Raw genomic sequence first — 24,836 nt, forward strand, 5'->3', positions numbered from 1 at the left:
CTCACTGCAACCTCTACTTCCTGGGTCTAAGTGATTCTCATGCCTCAGCCTCCCAAGTAGCTGGGATTACAGATGTGTGCCACCACACCTGGCTGATTGTTGTATTCTTAATAGAGGCAGGGTTTCACCATGTTGGCCAGGCTGGTCTCAAACTCCTGACCTCAAGTGATCTGCCCGCCTCGGCCTCCCAAGATGCTGAGATTACAGGCGTGAGCCTCTGCACACAGTCACGTTTTTGTTGCTGTTGTTAGTTTTCAACTGTTCATTGCTAGTAGGTAGAAATAGAATTGATTTTTGTGTGTTGGCCTCAAATACTTTAGTTGTTACCTTGCAAAATTAACTTACTAGTTTTAGGAGATTTTAATAGACTTCTTGGGAATTTCTACAAATACAATCATGTTTTCTGCAAATACAAACAGTTTTATTTCTTCCTTTCCAACCTGTATGACCAAAGCCCTGACTAGGACTTCCAATACGATACTGAACAGAAGCAGTCCGAGTGGACCTTCTTATTTCTGATCTTAGGGAAAGGATTCGATCTTTCAGCAAGTGTGTTAGTTACTGGCTTTTTGCAGATTCCATTCTATCTATAATGTGCTTAGACTTTTTATCACTAAATGTATGTTGAATATTTTCAAAAAGTTTTTCGGTATTGATGGACTTTTCTTTATTAGGCTGTTAATATGGTAGATTACATTGAACCAAGTTTTCATTCCCAGGACAAACCCCACTTGGTCCTGGTGGGTCATTTTTTTTTATGTAGTACTGGATTTGATTTGCTAGCATATTGCTGAGTATTTTTGCATCTGTATTCATAAGAAATTTTGGTCTGTAGTTTCCCATTTTTGTACTTTCTTTGGGTTGTGTTTGAGGGTGATGCTGGCCTCATTAAATGAGTTGGGAAGTGTTCTCTCCTCTTTTTTTTTCTGGAAGAGATTGTGTAGAATTGGTATTATTTCTTCTTTCAATGATTGGTGGAATTCACCAGTGAAATCATCTGGGCCTAGAGGTTTTCTTTTCTATTATTATTATTTTGTGTGTGTGGGATAAGGTCTCATTCTGTCACGCAGGCTGGAGTGCAGTGGTGCAATCATAGCTCACTGGAGCCTTGAACTCCTGGGCTCAAGTGATCCTCCTGCGTCAGCCTCCCAAGTAGCTGGGACCACAGGCATGTGCCAACATGCCCAGCTAATTTTTTATTTTTATTTTTGTAGAGTTGGGGGTCTCACTATATTGCCCAGGCTGATCTTGAACTCCTGGCCTCAAGTGATTCTCCCTCCTCGCCTCCCAAAGTGCTAGGGTTACAGGTGTGAGCCACTGTGCCCTACCAACGTTTCTTTTTTGAAAGAAAAAGAACTATGAATTCAATTTCTTTAGTGCTTATAGGACTGTTCAGGTCATCTGTTGCATCTTGGGTGATTTTTGGTACATATCATTTTTGAGGAATTGGTTCATTTAATCTGTTAAATTTCTTTATGTAGAGTTTCCCTTCAGGCCACGAAACCATTAAAAGGTTGATTAAAAGGTTAATAAGGGAATTCCCATCTTAACCTTTTAATGGTTTCAGGGCCTGAAGTTATGTGGCTCCCATTCCTCATGTTGGTAATTTGTGTCTTCTGTTTCTTTTTTCTTTGTTATCCTTGCTAGAAGTTTATCTGTTTTATGGCTCTTTTTTCAAAGAAGTCACTTTTGGATACATTGATTTTTCTTTATTGTTTTTCTGTTTTCAGTTTGACCAGCTTTGTTCTTGGTTTCTTCTACTTGCTTCTGGCTTTTCTCTTTTTCTAGTTGCTTAAGGTGAAGCTTTAGATTATTGATTTGAGACCTTTCCTCTTTATAATGTGTACGTTTAATGACGTACGTTGCCCTTAAGCATTGCTTTAGCTGCATCCCCAAATTTATATATAATATATATATATTTTTTTCTTTTTTCTTTTTTTTTTTTTGAGACGGAGTTTCGCTCTCGTTGCCCAAGCTGGAGTGCAATGGCATGATCTTGGCTCACTGCAACCTCAGCCTCCCAGGTTCAAGCAATTCTCCTGCCTCAGCCTCCTGAGTAGCCGGGAGTACAGGCATGCGCCACCATGCCCAGCTAATTTTTTGTATTTAGTACAGATGGGGTTTCACCATGTTGGTCAGTCTGGTTTCGAACTCCTGACCTCAAGTGATCCACCCGCCTCGGCTTCCCAAAGTGCTGAGATTACAGGCATGAGCCACCACGCCTGACTTAAATTTTGATATATTTTTATTTTCATTTAGTTCAAAATATTTTTAATGTTCCTTAAGACTTCCTCTTTGACTTGTGGATTATTTAGAAGTATAGCACATATTTTCCAAATAGTTGGATATTTTTCCATTATCTTTCTGTTACTGATTTCTGGTTTAAGTCCATTACAGTCAAAAGACGCACTTGGTATATTTCAATTCTTTTAAATTTGTTAAGTTGTGTTTTGTGGCCCAGAATGTGGTTCCTTTTCAAGAATGTTCTGGTGTACTTGAAAAGAGTATATATTCTGCCCAGGCGCAGTGGCTCACACCTGTAATCCCAACACTTTGGGAGGCCAAGGCAGGAGAATCACTGCCCAGGAGTTTGAGCCCAGCCTGAGCAACATAGTGAGACCCCATCTCTACAAAAAGTTAGAAAAAAAAAATAGCTGGGCATGGTGTTACATGCCTTTGGTCCCAGCTACTCAGGAGGCCGAGGCGGGAGGATCGCCTGAATCTGGGAGTTTGAGGCTGCAGTGAGCTGTGATGATGCCACCGCACTCCAGCCTGACAGAGCAAGAGTGTGTGTCCTGCTCGTTTTAGGAAATGTCTGTTCTGTAAATTAGATGAAGGTGTTTGATCGTGTTGTTCAGTTCTTCTATATCCTTGCTGGTTTTCTCACCACTTGTTCTGTTACTAAGTGAGGGGTTGAATTTTCCAACTATAACTGCCTGTTTCTGCTTTCAGTTTTTGCTTCATATATTTTGAAAGTCTGTTGTTTGGTACATTCACATTTATAATGATTGTGTCTTATTGGTGAATTGACTCTTATTAACATTTAATGCTCTGGTAATGCTCTTTGCTCTTAAGTTTACTTTGATATTAATATAGCTATTTTAATTTCTCGATTGGAGTTTGCATGGTATTTATTGTTCTATCCCTTTACTTCCAACCTACCTGTGTAATTGTATTTGAAGCAAGTTTCTTATACACAGCATACAGTTGGATTATGTGTGTTTTTTAAATCCAGCCTGACAAGCTTTGTAATTGGTATGTTTAGACCATTTACATTTAATGTAATTATTGATGTGCTTGAATTTAAGCCTACCATTTTACTATGAGTTTACTATTGTTCCCTGAGAGTTTTATTGCTCAACTTTACTGCCTTCTTTGAGGTTATTTTTTCATATTCCATTTTAATTTGTCTCTTAAGTTTTTGGCCATAAATGTCTTTGCATAGTTTTTTTAGTAATAGTTCCAGAGACTACAATATACATACTTCCTTTTTTACAGTCTACTTAAAGTCAACATTTTAACACTTCCAGAAGAATGTAGAGCCACATCCCTGCCTCCACTTCGGTTACTTACCCTCTGCCTTTAGAGTGTAGTCAGTGTAATACCTGTATTTGTTGTAAACTCCGTTAGACAAAATGGTAATTTTTGCTTTCAACAGTCAAAAATATTTCAGAGAACTTGAAGAAGAAAGGAACTCAACTTCATTCATCCAAATATTTGCCACTTCTGTTGCTTTTCCTGTGTTCCCAATGTACCAAGTCTCCTTCTGATACCAGTTTCTTTCTGTCTGAAGGACATTCTATAGGAATTCTTTTAGATCAGATCTGCTTGCAACAAATTACCTTATTTTTCCTCATCTAAGAATGTCTTTATCTTCCTTCCTGAAGGATATTTTCATTGGATTAGGAATTCTGGGTTGACAATTATTTTCTTTCAGCACTTTAAAAATATGATTCTTGGCTGGATGTGGCAGCTCACGCCTATAGTCCCAGCACTTTGGGAGGCCAAGGTGGGAGTGGATCACCTGAGGTCAAGAATTTGAGACCAGCCTGGCCAACATGGGGAAACCCCGTCTCTACTAAAAATACAAAAATTAGCCAGGCATGGTGGCACACACCTGTAATCCCAGCTAGTTGGGAGGCTGAGGCTGGAGGATTGTTTTAACCTGGGAGCTGGAGGTTGCAGTGAGCCGAGATCATGCCATTGCACTCCAGCCTGGGCGACAGAATGAGAGTCTGTCTCAAAAAAATACTACTAATAATATAACTCCACTTCTTTCTGGCCTCCATTGTTTCCGTGGAGAAATCAGTGGGCACAGGAACCCTTGTTCCTCTCTGTGTGTCAGTGATTGGATTATGATGTGTCTGGGCTTGGACATCTTTTGGTTTGTCCTGTTTGGGATTCTCTCAGCTTCTTTAGTTTATAGGCTTATGTTTTCACCAAATTTTGGGTTTTTAGCCAAATTTTATCAAACGACTTTGTGCACCTGAGTGTCATCTTTTCTTCTGTCACTCCAGTAGCATGAACGTTAGCCCTCTGTGTGTTAACTTTCCTGGTGATTTTTCTCTGCTGTTCAGATTTTGGGTCATTTCTGTTGCTCTGTCTTCAAGTTGTCACGTTCGTTTCTTCATCGTCCTGCTCCTGAACCAATCCATGACATTCTTTATTTCTGTATTTTTCAGTTTTTAAATTTTTGTTTGGTTCTGCTTTATATCTGTTATTTCTTTGTTGAGACTTTCTGTTTTTCCATTTATTTCCAAGTGTTTGCCCTTTCTTTCTTTTTCTTTTTTTTTTTCTTTTTTTCTTTTTTTTTTTTTTTGAGACAGGGTCTCACTCCGTCACCTAGGCTGGAGTGCAGGGCTGCAGTCTTGGTTCACTGCAGTCTCCACCTCAAGCGATCCTCCCACCTCAGCCTCCCAAGTAGCTGGGACTACAGGCACGCACCACCACACCTGGCTAGTTTTTATCTTTTTTGTAGAGACAGGGTTTTGCCATGTTGCCCAGGCTGTTCTCAAACACCCGAGCTCAAGCAGTCTGCCCGCCTCAGCCTCCCAAAGTGTGCCCTTACTTTTTGGAGCATTTTTATAATAGTGCTTTAAAGTCTTTTTCAGATAATTCCAATAACTGTGTTGTCTCACTGCTGTTGCATTCTTTTTCTATATGAGTTGCTATTTTTCTGGTTTTTTCCCGTGTTGAGTAACTTTGTATTGTACCCTGGATATTTTTAATGTTAGGGATGAGATTCTTGGTCTTGTTGACATTCTGTGAAGATGTTGAGGTGTTTGTTTTACTGTGACTTGGTTGGCTTAACTCTGCAAAGTCTGACCCTCCTTCCCTGGGATTGGTCTCATTGTCATTTTATTTGTAGGGCCTTTGCCTTGCTGTCTCTACATGTCCCACAAGCGTACTGACCAGTGGCCAGTCTGACCACGTCAGTGGAGCAGATAAAGGACAGCAGTGGAAAAATTCACGAAATTCAGATAAAGTCCGTGGTTTCTTTGAAAAAACAAACACAAGGCTCTGAGCAGCCAGGAGTTAGGCTGGGCACTGCACGGAGAGCCCCGTCACCATGTGGGGCAGGTGTTTCACCCCCGTGGGTGGTGTCAGCCCCTCCTGGAGGAGCCCAGGCTGGCGGGTTGGCAGCAGGACAACACACTCGGCAGAGGCTGCCGTGGGGCAGTATTGGCCCCACGGCGTTTGAGCGCCCTTTCTCCACATCAGATCAGTGTGTTCTGCTATTTTGCAGCTACTTCCCTGGCCCCTGGTTTTCTGAAGTCCATTCCAGATGGCAGGTGATGAGCCTCAGTGAGACTCTTGTATGCATCCCTTGACCTCCGGGGTCACAGCCAGTCACTTTCACAGTAGAGAAGAGTGAGGGTCGTGGAGCTGGCAGCTGCTCATCTGAAGCCCCTGCTCCTTCTCTGCCCTCCCCAGACCCTCCTGACCTATGAGCCGAGGGCTCGGCCGGTGTCTTCACAGACCCACCGTGTCCAGGGCCTCCCGTGTGCTCATGCCATCTGCTCCTGGTGCTGCAGGGACCCCCAGCCCAGGCTCTTATAACCCAGCCTCCCTCCCGCCCTCTCCATGGTCACAATAGAAGAACGGTGAGGCTGTGTTTCCTGGGGCCATGGCAGTGCCTGCATGCTTAAGAGGGGCCTCCAGGGACCCTCCACCCTCAGGCCCCACCTTCCCGTCCCACGGAGTCTTCCCTCTTGTAATTGGTCACTCAGCCCTGTGGAGGGCACTGCCCGCTCCAAGCTGCCCCAGCCCCTGTGGGCAAGGTGTAGACAGATGCCCGCTGCTGTGTTCCCTGGTTTGAGAAACGCCCCCGAAGATGGGATTTGGGCACAAGTTTTAGACGTGGACAGGCTGCCTGAATCCAGCCCAGGCTCTGAGTGCTGAGGCCTGGGCCGGTAACATGCTCAAGTCTAGAGGATGGGGTAGGAGCACGTGCTTCTGTGGCTGTTCTGGGAGGAATGAAAGGACACCCAGCTCCCGGCCAGGGCACCAGGGCCCACAGAGGACGGCGGGAACGCTTAGCTCAGCATGGTTGGCTTCCACCTGTCAAAGCTGCGTTTTCCAAGCATTCCAACAAAGCGTGCAGTTTCAGAAAGCACGCGGCCCTGGGTGGGCCCTGGGTGGGCGGGGAGCAGCCCACAGTTTCAGAAAGCACCAATCCCGAGAGGGTGTGCCCAGCTCTGACCTCCATGTTCTTCATCCTCCACAGGTGACCCCAGGGCTTGAAGAAAAGGAGGGGGAGCTGCTGGTGAGGGGACCCTCCGTGTTTCGAGAATACTGGAATAAACCAGAAGAAACTAAGAGTGCATTCACCCTGGATGGCTGGTTTAAGACAGGTAGGACCCAGCCCCATGGGAGTGGAGGAGACCCCGAGGGGACAGGCAGGAACTCATTGCTGCCCACGGTGAGTGACACCGAGGCTGGGAGTTCCCAGAATTTTCAGCCAAAGGCAGAAGATGGGGTGGAGTGGGGCTGGGGGCCACTGTTACGGCACTGCCTCCTGAGCACCCGGCCTCCCCACCGGCCTCTAGAGCGGGCTCCTTGGCCCTGTCCCTCAGTGCCAGGGGCCCCGGTGCCCCATGACAAGGCTTCTACACTGTCCCTCAGCGCGACAGCCGCTCCGGCACGCACGTACCCTGACCACAGACGCCGGGCCCCACGCAGCCCTTCCTGGTGGCCCTGCTGCCCCTCGTGGGCTGGGGCACCCTCCACCTCCGAGGTGCACCCCTGTACCCAGAGACCTCACCACCCCCACGCTTAGCCACACTTGTGCCCTCCACATCCTTCTCCCCACCAGGGTCAGAAGTCAGCTGACGCAGTGCTGTTGGTTTGCAGTGCGGCTGTTTGTTTACTGTTCCACAAATTAGCGCATTCTCTCTGCCTGCCAGAACAGGCCTGTGGGTGAGCGGGAACCTGCCCACCTGATTGAGGTGGCCCAGGAAGCCTGTGGCGGTCAGGAGAGACGGCGGCGCCCCTGGAGCCTGCTGGCAGCCCCCACTGCCACCCTCCTGCTCTCCCTGAGCCTGCCCTGAGCCGCTGCTGCCTGACCCCCCTCCTTTGTGAGAAGCTGGCTTGGTCCCAGGATCCCACATCCCGCCCCCCCGCCCCATGGGGCATATTTGGACAGTGGATATTTCGACATTTGGATAGTGGACGTATATGGATGGACATTTGGATAGCGGGCGTATGTGGATGGACATTTGGATAGCGGACGTATGTGGATGTGTTACTAGGGGGTCCTTGCTCCCAGAGCTCCCAAGATGGTAGCGGGCAGCTTCCAAAATGGCGGCAGGCCACTTCCAAGATGGTAGCAAGCGTCGTGTTCTCTGACCTGGGGTTCTTGGCCTTATGGATTCCGAGGAATGGAATCTCGGGCCACGCGGTGAGTGTTATAGCTCTGTTAGAAGCCGTGGGCCACGGAAAAGAACCATGGAACCCAGTGACTAGTGTTCAGCTTGATTAGGATGAACGTGGGTGCTTAGCCGTGCAGGAACAATGGCGAGCCTTTAGGCCGATCGGGAGTGGCAGTGGGCGCCTCGCTGGATCAGGAGCACAGCAGACACCCTGCGGGATCCGGAGGGATGGAAGTCAGCGGCGGGTCTGCAACGGCGGCAAACAGCAGTGGTGGACGGCGAGAGAAAGCTCAACTTGAGCCGTAACAACCACGGACCAGAAGAGAGTGTAGTTGCAAGATTTAATAGAGTGAAAACAGAGCTGCCATACAAAGGGAGGGGACCCAGAGAGGGCAGCCGTTGCCAGGTTTATGTCCCGTTCATTGTCCCTCCTGCTGTGCTCTCAGGAGATAGATGATTGGCTATTGTTTACCTCCTGTTTTAGCCTAATTAGCATTTTAGTGAGCTCGCTTTACTACCTGACTGGTCGGGTGTGAGCTAAGTTGCAAGCCCCCTGCTTAAAGGTGGATGTGGTCACCTTCCCAGCTAGGCTTAGGGATTCTTAGTCGGCCTAGGAAATCCAGCTAGTCCTGTCTCTCAGATGGACATTTGGATAGTGGACGTATGTCCATGGATATTTGGATAGCAGACGTGCATGGGTGGACATTTGGAGAGTGGACACGTGGTTGTGTGGCTGCAGGTACTCACTGTAGTGTATTTATCCGGAAGATGTGCACGTTGCTCCTGACCCCTGGGTGGTGAGATTGCGGTGGTTTTTCTTTTCCTGTTTTTTTTTTTTTTTTTTTTTTGGCCTGTCTATATTTTATGCTGAACATCATTATTTTATAATAACCTTTAAGTAATATTTTCCACAAAAAAGAGGCCCATTTTCATGCATCAGAATCTGCTGGCCCAAAATCAGAAACGCATCTGCCCCATGCCCTTCCACAGGGAGCAGAGCACGGGGGCTGCAGCGTGCAGGCGGGATGGGCTCCTTGAGGAATGCTGGAAGGGGCAATGTTGGCCTGCAGCCTCGCCACCTCATGGCCTGATCCTGTGGGTCCCAGAGGCCCTGGAGCATGTGCTGCTGTGAGACAGGTGTGCTAGGTGTGTGGCGGTTCCGCACGTTTGCAAAGTGAAGGTTCCGTGAGCCCCTAGAGCAGAGGCCAGTGCCCCAACGCAGCATCTCATAGGCTTCCCAAGGTACCCTGGGAGGCACCTTCGTGGGCCGGACATCAGCAGAGGACCCGGGGCTGGGGCCCTAGAAGCCTCTCTGTGACAGGACGTGGTCAGCACATCAAACACTCCCTCCCAGTTTATCTTTTTTATACATCCCCATTAGCGCACGCTGATCTGGGGAAACAAGCCTGTCCATGACTTCCCTTCAAATGCATAATTACAGGAACCGGACTTGAGCAGGTCTTGCTCTGAGCGTCCCTCCAGCGCCCTCTGAATGCCCCGACCCCAACCCGACTCACGCTGCAGTTGTTTTATTTATTTAGTTAGTTATTTTTGAGACGGAGTCTTGCTCTGTCGCCCAGGCTGCAGTGCAGTGGCACGATCTCAGCTCACTGCAACCTCTGCCTCTCGGGTTCAAGCAATTCTCCTGCCTCAGCCTCCCAAGTAGCTGGGATTACAGGTGCCCGCCACCACGCCCGGCTAATTTTTGTATTTTTAGTAGAGACAGGGTTTTGCCATGTTGGCCAGGCTGGTCTCGAGCTCCTGGCCTCAGGTGATCCGCCCGCCTCGGCCTCCCACAGTGCTGGGATGACAGGCGTGAGCCACCGTGTCTGGCCGGTTCTTGTATTTTTAAATTCAGGTGAAAGCTGAAGACGTTTTCTTCTTTGAAAGCACAGGAACCACAGCCCTGTGGATTTTGCGAGTCGCGGGGCTCCCGGAGCCGCTGGGAGGGCAGCCGTGTGAGATGCGGGGCTGTGAGCGCGGAAACACTCGCAGTCGCCAGTGCCGAGGCATGTTTCAGCCGGGGCGGAATCACATGCATTAATTATTGTAAAGAGATGTCTTTAGGAGAAAATGATTTTGAAATTCAGTTTAATTTCATTGTAATGTGCTGCAAACAGGAAGGGAGTATGTGTGTTTAATTGGCTCTCGGGGGTAAGGCCTGGAAGCCGCATGCCTTTGTCACAGGCCATTAGCGATGCTGCTGCATAATGAGAGCCTGCAATCAGCTCACAGCTGCCACTCCTGCCGGGAGAGCATGATATTAAATAGAAATCAGGAGAAATTAAACTTAACCCTTTCCCTGGCCAGCCCCTCCTGCCACACGGATTCTGGCATAAGCCGGCGGGCACAGGGGACAGCCAGGGATGGCTGGACACAGCCGAGGATGGCCAGGATGGCCGAGGCCGGCCTGCAGCTCCTCAGCGGCCTCCTCCAGGTCAGGATGAGAGGAGAGGTTGCCGGCTTTGATGCCAGCCGCTCCTGCCTCCCCCACCTGCCTCTGTGCCTACAGCCTGCTTCTGCCTCAAGATTACACAGCGGGCTTGTGAGGCCAGGGGTCTCCGCCGCTGCTCAAGGAGATGGCAAAGGTCTGTCTCAGGTAACTCCTCTGACAGCCACAATGATCTCTGCAGATGTCAAAGGTCTGTCTCAGGTAACTCCTCTGACAGCCACAATGATCTCTGCAGACGGCAAAGGTCTGTCTCAGGTAATTCCTCTGACAGCCACGATGACCTCTTCAGACGTCAAAGATCTGTCTCAGGTAACTCCTCCGACAGCCACGATGATCTCTTCAGACGTCAAAGGTCTGTCTCAGGTAACTCCTCTGACAGCCACGATGACCTCTGCAGACGTCAAAGGTCTGTCTCAGGTAACTCCTCTGACAGCCACGATGACCTCTTCAGACGTCAAAGGTCTGTCTCAGGTAACTCCTCTGACAGCCACGATGACCTCTGCAGACGTCAAAGGTCTGTCTCAGGTAAGTCCTCTGACAGCCACGATGACCTCTGCAGACGTCAAAGGTCTGTGTCAGGTAACTCCTCTGACAGCCACGATGACCTCTGCAGACGTCAAAGGTCTGTCTCAGGTAACTCCTCTGACAGCCACGATGACCTCTGCAGACGTCAAAGGTCTGTGTCAGGTAACTCCTCTGACAGCCACGATGACCTCTGCAGACGTCAAAGGTCTGTCTCAGGTAACTCCTCTGACAGCCACGATGACCTCTGCAGACGTCAAAGGTCTGTCTCAGGTAAGTCCTCTGACAGCCACGATGACCTCTGCAGACGTCAAAGGTCTGTCTCAGGTAACTCCTCTGACAGCCACGATGACCTCTGCAGATGTCAAAGGTCTGTCTCAGGTAACTCCTCTGACAGCCACGATGATCTCTGCAGATGCTCTGACTCCGCGTGCCCTCGCTCAGAGACACACGTGCACATTTGCCGCCTGGGGCGAGTGGAAGGTGACGTGGAGGTGGGCACCTCTGCCGGGCAGATGTGGGAGCAGCAGCAGCAGCAGCCCCTCCTGGGGGCATCCAGGAGTCAGGAGAGGGGCGGTGGGGCAGGGCGGCGTCCCTGCAGGGGTGAATGGCGTCTTAGGCTCCAGCAGGGTGAGGAAACCTGATGACTGAACTCCTTAGAGAAGAGCCAGGGATCCCGGGAGGACCACCAGGAGCTTGTGGGGAAGGACTGAGGGGAAGAGCCCCAGGTCTCGGGAGGACCACCAGGAGCTTGTGGGGAAAGATTGAGGGGAAGAGCCCCAGGTCCCGGAGGACCACCAGGAGCTTGTGGGGAAGGAGTGAGGGGAAGAGCCCCAGGTCCCGGAGGACCACCAGGAGTTTGTGGGGAAGGATTGAGGGGAAGAGCCCCAGGTCTCGGGAGGACCACCAGGAGCTTGTGGGGAAGGATTGAGGGGAAGAGCCCCACGTCTCGGGAGGACCACCAGGAGCTCATGGGGAAGGATTGAGGGGAAGAGCCCCAGGTCCCAGGAGGACCACCAGGAGCTTGTGGGGAAGGATTGAGGGGAAGAGCCCCGGGTCTCGGGAGGACCACCAGGAGCTTGTGGGGAAGGATTGAGGGGAAGAGCCCCGGGTCCCGGAGGACCACCAGGAGCTTGTGGGGAAGGAGTGAGGGGAAGAGCCCCAGGTCCCGGAGGACCACCAGGAGTTTGTGGGGAAGGATTGAGGGGAAGAGCCCCAGGTCTCGGGAGGACCACCAGGAGCTTGTGGGGAAGGATTGAGGGGAAGAGCCCCACGTCTCGGGAGGACCACCAGGAGCTCATGGGGAAGGATTGAGGGGAAGAGCCCCAGGTCCCAGGAGGACCACCAGGAGCTTGTGGGGAAGGATTGAGGGGAAGAGCCCCGGGTCTCGGGAGGACCACCAGGAGCTTGTGGGGAAGGATTGAGGGGAAGAGCCCCGGGTCTCGGGAGGACCACCAGGAGCTTGTGGGGAAGGATTGAGGGGAAGAGCCCCAGGTCCCGGAGGACCACCAGGAGCTTGTGGGGAAGGATTGAGGGGAAGAGCCCCGGGTCTCGGGAGGACCACCAGGAGCTTGTGGGGAAGGACTGAGGGGAAGAGCCCCAGGTCTCGGGAGGACCACCAGGAGCTCATGGGGAAGGACTGAGGGGAAGAGCCCCAGGTCCCGGAGGACCACCAGGAGCTTGTGGGGAAGGAGTGAGGGGAAGAGCCCCAGGTCCCGGAGGACCACCAGGAGCTTATGGGGAAAGATTGAGGGGAAGAGCCCCAGGTCCCGGAGGACCACCAGGAGCTTGTGGGGAAGGATTGAGGGGAAGAGCCCCGGGTCTCGGGAGGACCACCAGGAGCTTGTGGGGAAGGATTGAGGGGAAGAGCCCCAGGTCCCGGAGGACCACCAGGAGCTCATGGGGAAGGACTGAGGGGAAGAGCCCCAGGTCCCGGAGGACCACCAGGAGCTTGTGGGGAAAGATTGAGGGGAAGAGCCCCGGGTCCCGGAGGACCACCAGGAGCTCACGGGGAAGGATTGAGGGAAAGAGCCCCGGGTCTCGGGAGGACCACCAGGAGCTTGTGGGGAAAGATTGAGGGGAAGAGCCCCAGGTCTCGGGAGGACCACCAGGAGCTCATGGGGAAGGACTGAGGGGAAGAGCCCCAGGTCTCGGGAGGACCACCAGGAGCTTGTGGGGAAAGATTGAGGGGAAGAGCCCCGGGTCTCGGGAGGACCACCAGGAGCTCATGGGGAAGGAATGAGGGGAAGAGCCCCAGGTCTCGGGAGGACCACCAGGAGCTCACAGGGAAGGATGGGGAGAGGGAAGTGGGGGGCTGGAGAACCCCCAGACTGAGAAATTCTGCTCGGAGCAAGAAGGGAGCTGGGCCCAGGTGGCCCCATCCCCCAAGGTTGAACATCAGCCCAGCCACCCGGGCCCTCCACGTGCTCATGGGCACCACTGCCAGGCACTAGCTTACTTGTCACCCTGTCTGAGGCGTGTTGGGGCAGGAGCAAGAGTCCGCTGCTTCCAGGGCCCAGCTGGGGCTCCATGTGTCCCTGGGCACCCCAGAACCCTCTGGGTCTCAGCCTTTGGGTGCTTACGTCTGGGCCAGTGGCAAAGGGTTAAAGGGACTTGTGACTTAGTTGGGACTCACTGGCCTCAAGAAGCGAAAATCAGAGGGACAGCAGCCCCAGCCGCCGGGGTTTCCCTGTGGCGCCAGAGCTCCCCGGCAGGCACTGTGGAGGCCAAGTGGGGACCGGCAGTGTCGTGGTCCCGGCCCACAGCCTCTCAGCCTCCCACAGCCTCTCCCTGTGGTAACGAGGTGGACACTGAGCCCCAGTCCTGATGGCACATTTGAGGTCAGGTGGGGGCACCTGGGCTGTTCCTGCAGCTGTCCCCTCGTCCAGGGGAGGGACCTTTTCAGAAGCCCTGGGGCCTTTGTCTCATTGACCAAAACCCTCCTGGCCATGCTGCCTTCACAGGACACTGGGCATCTCTGTGGGGCAAGGGAAGGAACACAGGCATCCTGGTGGGGCCCAAAGACCCAACCAAGGCTCGTCTGGCTGGTGCCAGCCTCTGCGCCAAGGGTGCCGACCAAGGTCAGGGCCGATCGCGGGGATGACAGGTGCCGAAATGGCCATGCTTGCCCCAGCCCCTTTCATCCGGCAGAGGGACCTCGCTGGGCCTGCCACGCTCAGCCAGGCTGTGCTGTGAAGCCCCTCTCTTCCCTTCTCAGAGCCATATGTCCACGCTGACAGCTCCTGAGAGGGACCATGTTTTGCTGCCTGCAGGTGCCAAGCTGACTGATGGGCCATGCTGAGGAGGGTGCCCCAGCCCTCCTGCAAGATGCCCTTCTGTGCAGCCTGCAGGGCCACCAGGCCCACGAGGCGGCCATGGTCTTCAGATGTGTCTTAGCCTGGGTTCCCTAGAAAACACATGAGGACTCTGGGCAGAGGCTGCCTGTATTTACGTTTTTTTTTTTAAGCCAAAGTTACACACCCGTGGCTTAAACACCCAAGTAGTTTTAGCAGTTTGAGAAGAATCACAGCCGTGCCCCTTCCCCAGACTCGCCGGCTGCTGCTTCTGTGCAGTCCCCGCATCCCAAGGGCCGCCAGCGCCGCCACCTCCAGGTTCCTTTTTGCTGCCATGGCTTGAGTCCCGCAGAGGAGGCCCCTCCTCAGGCACGGCCCGACTCAGTCCCGTACGGCATCTGCACTGTTGAGACCATGGAGTCGCCGCTGAGAATTGAACCCAGGAGACACTGAGGTTTTTCCTCTTTCTTTGTTTTCCAGAGTCGGGAAAGTCTTGGTTTTCTTGGTCTCCTGGTGCCAATTCCTCGTGGGCTGGGCTGGTCTCCCCATGGCGCCTCCTTCCCTGTCCCCACCACCCCTTCCCTCCTGCCGGGTCAGGACCTCGGCTCCCAGCCCACAGCATCCTCCTCTTCCCTCTTCCACCCCTAGCTGTGGGGACCGCTTTCCCCTGGGGCTTCCTGAGGCAGGTGTGTAGGGTCCGTACTTGGAGACTTGCGTGTCTCTCCGGGTCTTCGTTCTGCCCTCAGCCTTGCTTGCCGGTTTGGCTGCGTATAGGTTTCAGGGTTAGAAGTCACTTCTCTATCATTTTCTGGCCTTCAGATTTGCTGCTGCCACAGCCGTGCTGAATCCTGGCACTTGGTGACCCCTTCTTTTTTTTTTTTTTTTTCGAGACAGAGTCTTGCTCTGTCGCCAGACTGGAGTGCAGTGGCGCCATCTCGGCTCACTGCAACCTCCGCCTCCTGGGTTCAAGCAATTCTCCTGCTTCAGCCTCCCGAGAGTAGCTGGGATTACAGGCGGCTGCCACCACACCCAGCTGATTTTTGTATTTTTAGTAGAGACGGGGTTTCACTATGTTGGCCAGGATGGTCTCGATCTCCTAACCTCGTGATCTCCCCACCTCAGCCTCCCAAAGTGCTGGAATTACAGGCATGAGCCACCGCGCCCAACCATGACCCCCTCTTTTTAACGTACAGGGTCTCCTCTGTCCCCAGACCCCTGAGCCCAGGTTGAGGAGCCACCAGCTGAGGACGGAGCCAAGGTCACGGAGCTGCCGGGTGAGCGCTGAGCCCAGGTCAGGGAGTTGGGTCTCAGGCCGTCACTGGGACTCCCTCTGCCTTCAAGAAGCCTCTTCCACCCTTGGCCCACAGAGGAGACCTGGATGGCACTGGGGTCCAGGTGCAGAAGCCTCCAGTGTCCACGGGCACCTGAGCTTCCAGCACCTTCCCTCCTGCTGGGCGGTGGCCTGTGCCTGGCCGCCTGCCCCACTGCCCCTCTGAGCCTCAGTCTGTCCTCCCTGCAGCCACCTCCCCTGGCCAGGTGCCCTGGGGTAACTGGTGGAGGCTTTCACGTAACTTGATTTCCAGCTGCCTCTGTACACACACAGGCACCTGTTCCAGGCTTGGCCTCTCTGTACACACACAAGCACCTGTTCCAGGCTTGGCCTCTCTGTACACACACACGGGCACCTGTTCCAGGCTTGGAGGCTGGGAACTTGGGGGCAGGGCAGCGGCTTGGGCGGGGTCCTTGGGCTTCCCTCGGCACTTTCCTCAAGGACCGGGGCCAAGCTTCACATTCTGTTGCTGGCATCAGTGCCATTTGGGAGCAAAAGTCCGACAGGCTGGGTCTGGGCCTCTCTTCACCTTGTTTCCTGGGATCGCGCTTTGGGTGCGGGTGTCACTCCAGATCCAGGCTCGGGAACCACATCTGCACAGCAGAACAGGCGCTGTTCTTATCTTGCATGCGGGTCAGGACATCCCCCCGGCCAGGAGTGCTTCCTCCGAGGCCCACAGACAAGTTCTCGCACAAGTGCCCACGGCACCTCACTCCACCCACACTCCAGAGAATTCAAATCTGAGTATTGGAAGATTTATTTTCAATTACAGTGGAAGGCAGAGACATGAAATAGCACCAAATTGAAAAGCAGCTCATAAATCCAGGTAATAGAAGGTTATTGATTGCTACATTGTATCTGTCAGAAGAAAACTCCTTTAATGCACACATCAGGCCGAGGACATACACAGCCCATTGGCAGCCGACTCCGATTCCAGAATCGATGCATTTTGATAAATAGGTTGTTATGGAAAGTAAAGGTTATTTAACTTGTTTGACGTGCATTTCACAGTGATCGCAAGTTGCCCTGGAGCCCTCTGAACCTTCTGAGTCGCCCTCGCTGCTGCAGGACCTCCTCCCACGGGGTGTCCGACCCACTCTTGCTTGGCTGAGGCTTTGTTTAAACCCTGGCTCCAATGCCCCTGAGCCCTTGATAGCAGCGTCCCAGCCTGGAAGAACTAAACCAGCCACTCTTCCCCTTGGCAAAGGCACAGCAAGGCGGGTGAGGCGGGCGCTGAGTAGTCTGGGAATGGGCAGGGAGATGTCGACCCTCGGAGCTGAGACTGCTCTGTGCTGAGAAGCTAGAACAAAGCCTGACATGTTCCAAGGGGCAAGCTCAGGGCTGGGAGGGAAGCAGCGGGGCCGCCCCTTTGGGTGGGGGTGCCCAGGCTTTGCAGACAAGACACTGGCCAGAGGAGGTGGACCGGGGCACTGGGGCAGAGGGGCCATGTGTGTAGAGCAGGATGGACCCTGAAGGGCCCCGGCCTAAAGGGGGCCTTTGCGAGGAAGACGCCAGGAACGTCCAGGCCAAGGCGTCCGGGCAAAGGCATCCAGGCCCGGGAGACGCATGTGGGACTTGGGCTTTCCTCTGTGGGCAGTGGGAAGTCTCTCCCTACCCCTGGAAGGAGCTCCAGGCAGCAGTGAGGATGGGGATTCTGACACTGGAGTGGGGAGCCGGCCCTGTGGTGCTGGCTGGGCTGAGAGCGGCACCACCCTCTGATGCCCAGGGTGGGAAGGACACACGACTGCCACCATGCACTGAGGGCCCTGCACGCCACACACGTGCTCTGAGCACTGAGGGTCCCCTCATGCCACGCACAAGTTCTGGGCACAGAAGCACCTCTCAGAATCCTCCCCGAGACAGGCGTCCGTCACAGAGACAGGTCTCAGTCCTGCACTGATTGGCTTCACCCAGTGCTGCTGAGGGAGTCTCAGACACAGCCTTTTTCCGACAGGTATAGCTGCCACTTTCTCCGGCACAGAAGCCTGGGGCCCTGGGAATGGCACCATGTTGCGCGCCGACCCCTACGGTTCTTCCCTCCGCATGGCTCAGTGGAAACCGTGCGTGCAGCACAGCAGGCAGCTAGGGCCTGTGACGACCCTGGGGTTGGAGGCCAGGCAGGGCTATCACTGAGAAGCAGGGATTTGGGGCCTGGGGCCCAGGGAATGGACAACTCCCCAAGCTGCCCCCACCAGTCCTTCCTGAGCACTGGCTCCGGAAGAAGCATCTCGGGGCAGAGGCAGCCAGGCCCAGGCAGGGAGAGACCCCCGAACAAGGCCTACAGCAGGGTCTCAGGGCCTGACCATGCCAGAAACAGCCCAGAGCCAGAGAGGATGGGCAGATACTCAGTGCCACCACTCCTGAGAGATCTCAGCACCAGGGCTTCGACCTCTGGGGATACACACCCACACCTGCTGAGATATAACACATCTGCAGAGACACAGCCACGCCTGCAGAGAGACACCCACACCTGCAGACACACCCACACCTACAGAGACACAGCCACACCTGTAGACACAGCCACACCTGCAGAGACACAACCACACCTGCAGAGACACCCACACCTACAGAGACACAGCCACACCTGTAGACACACCCACACCTGCAGAGACACAGCCACACCTGCAGAGACACCCACACCTACAGAGACACAGCCACACCTGCAGACACACCCACACCTGCAGACACACAGCCACACCTGCAGACACACCCACACCTGCAGACACACCCACACCTGCAGACACACACCCACACCTGCAGACACACCCACACCTGCAGACACACCCACACCTAAGGAGATGGGGTCTCGCAGTGGGCGGAGAGGTTGGGTCTTGCATCTAATCAGCCGTTGATGGGCCTCTCCTGTGAAGGGCACTCATTCCTTGTATTCATAAACTAAGTTCATGTGAGTTTGTTCTTTAACAAGTTATTGCGCGATCATAATCCATTGCCGACGTTGGCGTGACTCACCATGTCATGAGCCCACTCGGGGCTGGTGCTGCTGGAGATGGGGAAGAAAATTGCTCCATAAACCAAAAAGCAACATTTTAAAACTTATAAAAAAGATTCGCAGGAAATTAGAAATAACACACAGGGGCTCCTTGTGCCGTGCCCCCAGTTTCTCCCAGCATCAGCCTGGTGTGTAACGGTGGTACATCCTCAGTGCCGTGCGTAGCTTTGGTGCAGTCTCAGCCCCGTGCGTAGCTGTGGTGCAGCCTCAGCCCCGTGAGTAACTGTGGTGCATCCTTGGAGCCAGGACACAGGCAGCTCAAGAGGGTGCCGGGGACTTGTCAGCCTTGGGGGCAGGCAGTGATGGCCTCTCCAGCAGGACCAGAGCAGGGCAGTGGCTCCATGCTGCGCTGGGTCTCTGGGTGGTGCAGGCCAGGGTGGAGCCAGGCCAGAAGCTGTATGGAGGGCCCTGAGCGCCTGGCAGCCTCCCTGGTGTCAGCAGCTGTGGCATCCGTGGGGCAGGAGCAGCCTGGACGGGGTGGCTCGGTGCGATTAAGAGATGCTGTTGGAAGATTGGTGGCTGTCTGGTCCAGAGGGGACACACGAGCCAGGCTGCACAGCAGGAGCAGGAGCCATGGCGGGTCCCACGGGACTTGGGACAGGCTGTGTCCATCCCCGCCCACAGCCCAACCTGCACACCCCCTTCCAGCCGCCCAGTCAGACTACCCCAGGGGCGCAGTGAGACCACTCTCCTGGCGGGGAGCCTCTGGTTTTTCTGCTTCCCATCAGCACAGAGTTCCAGAGCTCCATAAATAAGCCTGGAGCCCACCTGGGCACACCCATCCATCTTGTTTAATAGACTGAGGAGCACGCCAGGGCTCTCAAGGAGTGGTGAGGTGATGGATGGGGCCTTTCTGCGTCCAACAGCATGATGTATAATGAAGTATTTATGATTTATTCCAGCTAATAACCCATGTGGAGTGCAGGGTGTGTGGAAGCAGACAGTTGAGGCCTCAGCACTGCCCTTACATGCCCTGCATGCTCCCACAGCCACGGCACACACGTGTGCGTGCACATGCTCACAGTCACGCATACCGCGCCTTCCCAGCTGCACACACGCAGGCACGCACACCGTGGGCCCATGCGTCATGAGACAGCTTCGGGCTGGGAGTACAGGCTCTGAGGCTGCAGCCCGCTCTTCCCGACTCCCCACCCTCAGTGGCTGGTGGTGTCTGTGTTGAGCTACTCGAGAAAGAAAGAAAACGAAGGAAGCTTGGTTCCCACAGGAGCTCCAGGAACTGCACCTGGAGGAGCAAGGGCCACGTCGTGGCTTTGCCTTAGGAAGGAAAACATGGGGCAGCCCTGGCCATTGTTCTAGGACCAGCATGGTCAGGTGTGGAGGGCATAAGATGGGCACCAGCAGGAGGCTCCGGGCACCCAGGAAAGGCCCTGTCCTCCTCAGCCACCAGCCGCTCCCTGTGGCCTCTGCGTGGGCCTTGGTGCCTCTCCCATCCAGAGGGGCTGGGCATTCACTGCTGGAGCCCACTGTGGTGGGATGTTGTAATGTGTCTGGTTCACTTGTTTTACTGAATATTTGGCCTGGATTCTTTTGTGGGCCTGAGAGAAATGGCAGGACAGGGCCTGGTGGGCCTTGGCCCCTCTCCCAGAGCCTGCCTGCATGAGGGGCGGCCCCTCTATGCTGCAGTCCCAGGGGCTCCGTCTGGGGGCCCTTGCAGCAGTAGCAGCACAGCCAGGAGGCCCAGCACACCCTGGCACCCATCCTGAGGGAGGGTAAAGCATCAGACCCTGTGCTTGTTGCTCAGAAAAGGCCACGCATCCCACCCATGGCCAGTGGTTATCAATCACTGTCACAGAAACAGGGCCTGAGCCGGCTTCCTAATGTAGGGTGTCTGCAGACCACAGGCCCAGCAGGGCTTCTGGCACCTCCTGCTCCTGGCAGGCTCTGGACCCACTGCTGACCTGCCCCTGGAGGAAGTGCATACAGCTGAGCATGGGGAAGGGACCCCACAGGAAGGGCAGACCCCACATCATGGGCACAGTCCCACCTTGGGACGCACGTCGTGACCACCAGGAATGTGGGCTTACCTGGCATAGCTGCTTCTGCGTTGGGGTTGCCACAGGGTAGTAACCAGAGCCCCCTTTCCTCAGAGGACACCGTGGTGTTTAAGGACGGCCAGTTAACCAGAGCCCCTTTTCCTCAGGGGACACCGTGGTGTTTAAGGATGGCCAGTTAACCAGAGCCCCTTTTCCTCAGGGGACACCGTGGTGTTTAAGGATGGCCAGTACTGGATCCGAGGCCGGACCTCAGTGGACATCATCAAGACTGGAGGCTACAAGGTCAGCGCCCTGGAGGTGGAGTGGCACCTGCTGGCCCACCCCAGTATCACAGGTGCGTGGCCGGACTTGGGCCAGGGAGGCCAGGCTAGACGGGTGCTGCCTTCCATGTTTGAGTTTTAGACGACTGCAGATGAGGCGACGCCGTCCCAGCTGCCTGCAGGGGTCCCTGTGATGCTCACCTCTGGTCCCTGCCCTGGCCAGGGAACATGGGGCTAGTGGGGGTGCAGCCTGTTCGGTGTTGGAGCCACTGACCCCGTGCCCACCAGAGCTCCCAGGCCTGGCTGGGCACAGCTCCCATCTGCATGATGCCCCTGCAGGAAGGTGGCAGGGAGAGTGCAGAGAGCCAAGGGGCGGGAAGGCAGAGCCCCTGTGAGTGCCCAGCCCCCAGATCCACCGTGGGGAGCCCGTCCTCACTCCCCTCCCCACAGGCCCAGCCGGCACTGGGATGGGTGATTGGAGTGGGGCCTCTCCAAGGACGGGCTCCAGGGCTGCGGCCAGACCGCGCTCTTCCTGTGTGTCCAGGCACTCTTCGGCCTGTAAGGGTCACTGAGGCATCCCCACGTTCTCAAACTGTTCTTCTATCCGCAGATGTGGCTGTGATTGGAGTTCCGGATATGACATGGGGCCAGCGGGTCACTGCTGTGGTGACCCTCCGAGAAGGACACTCACTGTCCCACAGGGAGCTCAAAGAGTGGGCCAGGTAGGGCTGGGTAGGGCGGGCAGGGGGCACTCGTGGGGTCTTGGGGGTCCAGGTGTGAGGGCCACCCTAGGTATTGGCATCGTCCGTCTTAGAGGTGGAGGTGAGGGATCAAGAAAGACCAGCAGTGAGGGTCCTTAGAGACCTGAAGGCCGCACACAGCAGGTAGAGACGAGGGCAGGGGGCAGGAGCCATGCTCAGATTTGACTTGGTGGCAATATTCCGAGGGGGCAGAAACTCACATTCCTGGGACAGGGCCCTGTGCGGCCTGTGGTGGGTTCTGTCCTGGTCCCAGGAGAGATCCCGAATGAGCCAGGCCAGGCCCATGCAGGAGGTGCATGGAGCTGAGATCCAGGGTTGACACCAGCTGGCCGCACGTGCTGGGCCCTTCCCCGCCAGGCCACAGGCAGCCTGTCCACCTGCCGCCCCAAAGCCAGTGCTGGGCCCCAGCAGAACCGCAAGGCCCACCCATTCTCCGTCGGCACCTGCACGGCCTCTCCCTCTCCTGCCCTGGGGGTGGGTCCTGAAGGTGCCTCACACACCTCCAGTCAGTTCCACGGAGACCCCAGCACCATCACCATCCCCTCAGTCATTTCGCTTTCCCCTCCATGTCCAGGGCAGGGCCTGTTCCTCAACGGTGGCCACCACCCAGTCCTTAAACTCACCTGCATTTTTTGTTTTGCCTTTACCTTACCCAGAACCTTTCCCCAAGGACTTTCTCCCACCTATCTCACCCCCGGTGGTTTCTGATGCATGGGATCCACAGACCCTCCACCTTTGCCAGCAGTGGTGGTGGCCACGCCCAGGGCTGAACCTGAGCTATGGCCTCGTCAAAGGCTGTCAGGACAGAAGGGTATCCCATAGGACCGTCAGGGCAGAGCCAGGCTGAGCTCAGAAAGGAAGCTTTTAGTTTCACCTACAGTAATTTCTTTTGTTTTTTTAATTTATAAAGAAACGGGGTATAATTGGCTCATGGTTCCACAGGCTATACAGGAAGCGTGGCTGGGGAGGCCTCAGGAAACTTACAGTCATGGCAGAAGGCAAAGGGGAAGCAGGCACATCCTACATGGCCGGAGCAGGAGGGAGGAGGCAGGGGCCACAGAGGGAGGGAGGGTCCACAGAGTGAGTGAGGGAGGAGGGAGGGGTCACAGAGTGAGGGGGGGAGGGGCCACAGAGTGAGTGCGGGAGGAGGGAGGGGCCACAGAGTGAGTGAGGGAGGAGGGAGGGGTCACAGAGTGAGCAAGGGGGGAGGGGCCACAGAGTGAGCGGGGGGAGGGGCCACAGAGTGAGTGAGGGAGGAGGGAGGGGTCACAGAGTGAGTGAGGGAGGAGGGAGGGGTCACAGAGTGAGTGAGGGAGGAGGGAGGGGTCACAGAGTGAGTGAGGGAGGAGGGAGGGGTCACAGAGTGAGTGAGGGAGGAGGGAGGGTCCACAGAGTGAATGAGAGAGGAGGGAGGGGTCACAGAGTGAGTGAGGGAGGAGGGAGGGTCCACAGAGTGAATGAGGGAGGAGGGAAGGGGTCACAGAGTGAGCGGGGGGGAGGGGCCACAGAGCGAGGAGGGGGTGGGAGGAGCCACAGAGCGATGGGAGAGGGAGGGGCCACGCACTCTCAAACACGCAGGTCTTGTGAGAACTCACTCACTAGCACGAGAACAGCAAGGGGAAAATCCACCCCTGTGATGCAGTCACCTCCCACCAGGTCGCTCCTCCAACAGCAGGGATCACAATTCAACATGAGATTTGGGTGGGGACACAGATCCAAACCATATCATTCCTCCCTGACCCCTCCCAAATCTTACGTCCTTTTTACATTGCAAAATACAATCCTACTTCCCAACAGTCCCCCAAGTCTTCACTCATTTCAGCATTAATTCAGAAGTCCACAGTCCAAAGTCTCGTCTGAGACAAGGCAAGTCCTTTTCACCTATGAGCCTGTAAAATCAAAGACAAGTTACTTCCCAGATACAGTGGGGGTGCAGGCATTGGGTAAATACACCAGTGCCAAAAGAGAGGCACCAGCCAAAACAAAGGGGCTGCGAGCCCCAGGCAGGTCCAAAACCTAGCAAGGCAGTCACTGAATTGTTTTTTGGTTTCTTCTTTTTTGGTTTTTTTTTTTTTTTTTTTTTTGAGACGGGGTCTTGCTCTGATGCCCAGGCTGGAGTGCAGTGGCGTGATCTCAGCTTACTATAGCCTCTGCCTGCAAGCAATTCTCCTACCTCAGCCTCCCTAAGTAGCTGGGACTATAGGCATGCACCACCACACCCAGCTAATTTTTGTATTTTTTAGTAGAGATGGGGTTTTGCCATGTTGTCCAGGCTGGTCTTGAACTCCTGACCTCAAGTGATCCACCTGCCTCAGATTCCCAAAATGCTGGAATTACAGGCGTGAGCAACCCCACGCAGCCCGATAAATCTTAAAGCCCCAAAATAATCTCCTAAGACCCATGTCTCACATCCAGGCTACACTGATGCATGGAGGTGGCTCCCAAGGCCATGGGTATCTCTGCCCCTGTGCCTCTGTAGGGTACAGCCCCCATGCTGCTTTCATAGGCTGCTGTTGTGTGCCTGCGACTTTTCTAGGTGCACCACACGGTGCAAGCTGTCGGTGGGTTATTCTGGGGTCTGGAGAACGGTGGCCCTCTTCTCACAGCTGCAGTAGCCAGGGCCCCACTGGGGACTCTGTGTGGGGGCTCCAACTCCATCTTTCTCCTCTTCACTGCCCTGGAGCAGTGGCCTGAGCTCTATCTGGAGCCCTTTTAGCCCCAGAGCAACAGGGATGCAGGGCCAGTGTCCCTCAGGGCAGTGGCCCACAAAACCATTCTTCCCTCCGAGGCCTCCAGGCTTATGATGGGAGGCACTTCCATGAAGGTCTCTGACACACCTAGAGACATTTTCCTCATTGTCTTGGCGATTAATATTCAGCTCCTCTTTACTTACGCACATTTCTGCAGCCAGCTTGAATTCCTCCCCAGAAAATTGTTTGTTTGTTTGTTTTCTACCATGTGATCAGGCTGCAAATTTTCCAAATTTTATGCTCTGCTTACCTTTTAAATCTAAGTTCCGGTTTCAGGTCATCTCTTTGCTCATGCTTAACAAAAGCAATCTTTGCTCCAGTTCCCAATAAGTTCCTCGTCTCCCTCTGAGTCTACCTCAGCCTGGACTTCATTGTCCATATCGCTATTAGCATTTTGGTCACAACAATTTAACAAGTCTTTAGGAAGTTCCAAACTTTCCCTCATCTTCCTGTCTTCTTCCGAGCTCTCCAAATCGTTCCAGCCTCTGCCTGTTACCCAGTTCCAAAGCTGCTTCCAGATTTCCAGATGTCTTAACAGCAGTGCCCCACTTCCCTGTACCAGTTTTCTGTGT

General features: G+C 54.4%; 1 protein-coding gene across 34 annotated transcripts in view; it reads left to right on the forward strand.

Annotated features, from left to right (window-relative positions):
- Window positions 1–24,836, forward strand: part of ACSF3 (acyl-CoA synthetase family member 3) — a 71,429-nt gene that overhangs the window by 40,085 nt on the left and 6,508 nt on the right. For 18 of the 34 annotated variants that reach the window (XR_010152698.1, XR_010152701.1, XR_010152699.1 and 15 more), the window contains 3 exons: window positions 6,728–6,854; window positions 20,693–20,827; window positions 21,364–21,475. Coding sequence is in view for 18 of the 34 variants with exons in the window: in XM_063797966.1 (XP_063654036.1) it covers window positions 6,728–6,854; window positions 20,693–20,827; window positions 21,364–21,475 (374 nt within the window). In the remaining 16 variants the exon portion in view is untranslated. Of the gene's footprint in view, window positions 1–6,727; window positions 6,855–15,331; window positions 15,413–20,639; window positions 20,828–21,363; window positions 21,476–22,456; window positions 22,638–24,836 lie in introns of those variants that run through there. The other 16 variants (XR_010152694.1, XR_010152697.1, XR_010152696.1 and 13 more) reach the window with 5 other exon arrangements.

This window comes from Pan troglodytes, chromosome 18 (genome assembly GCF_028858775.2).
Source record: "Pan troglodytes isolate AG18354 chromosome 18, NHGRI_mPanTro3-v2.0_pri, whole genome shotgun sequence".
Lineage (NCBI taxonomy): Eukaryota > Metazoa > Chordata > Mammalia > Primates > Hominidae > Pan > Pan troglodytes.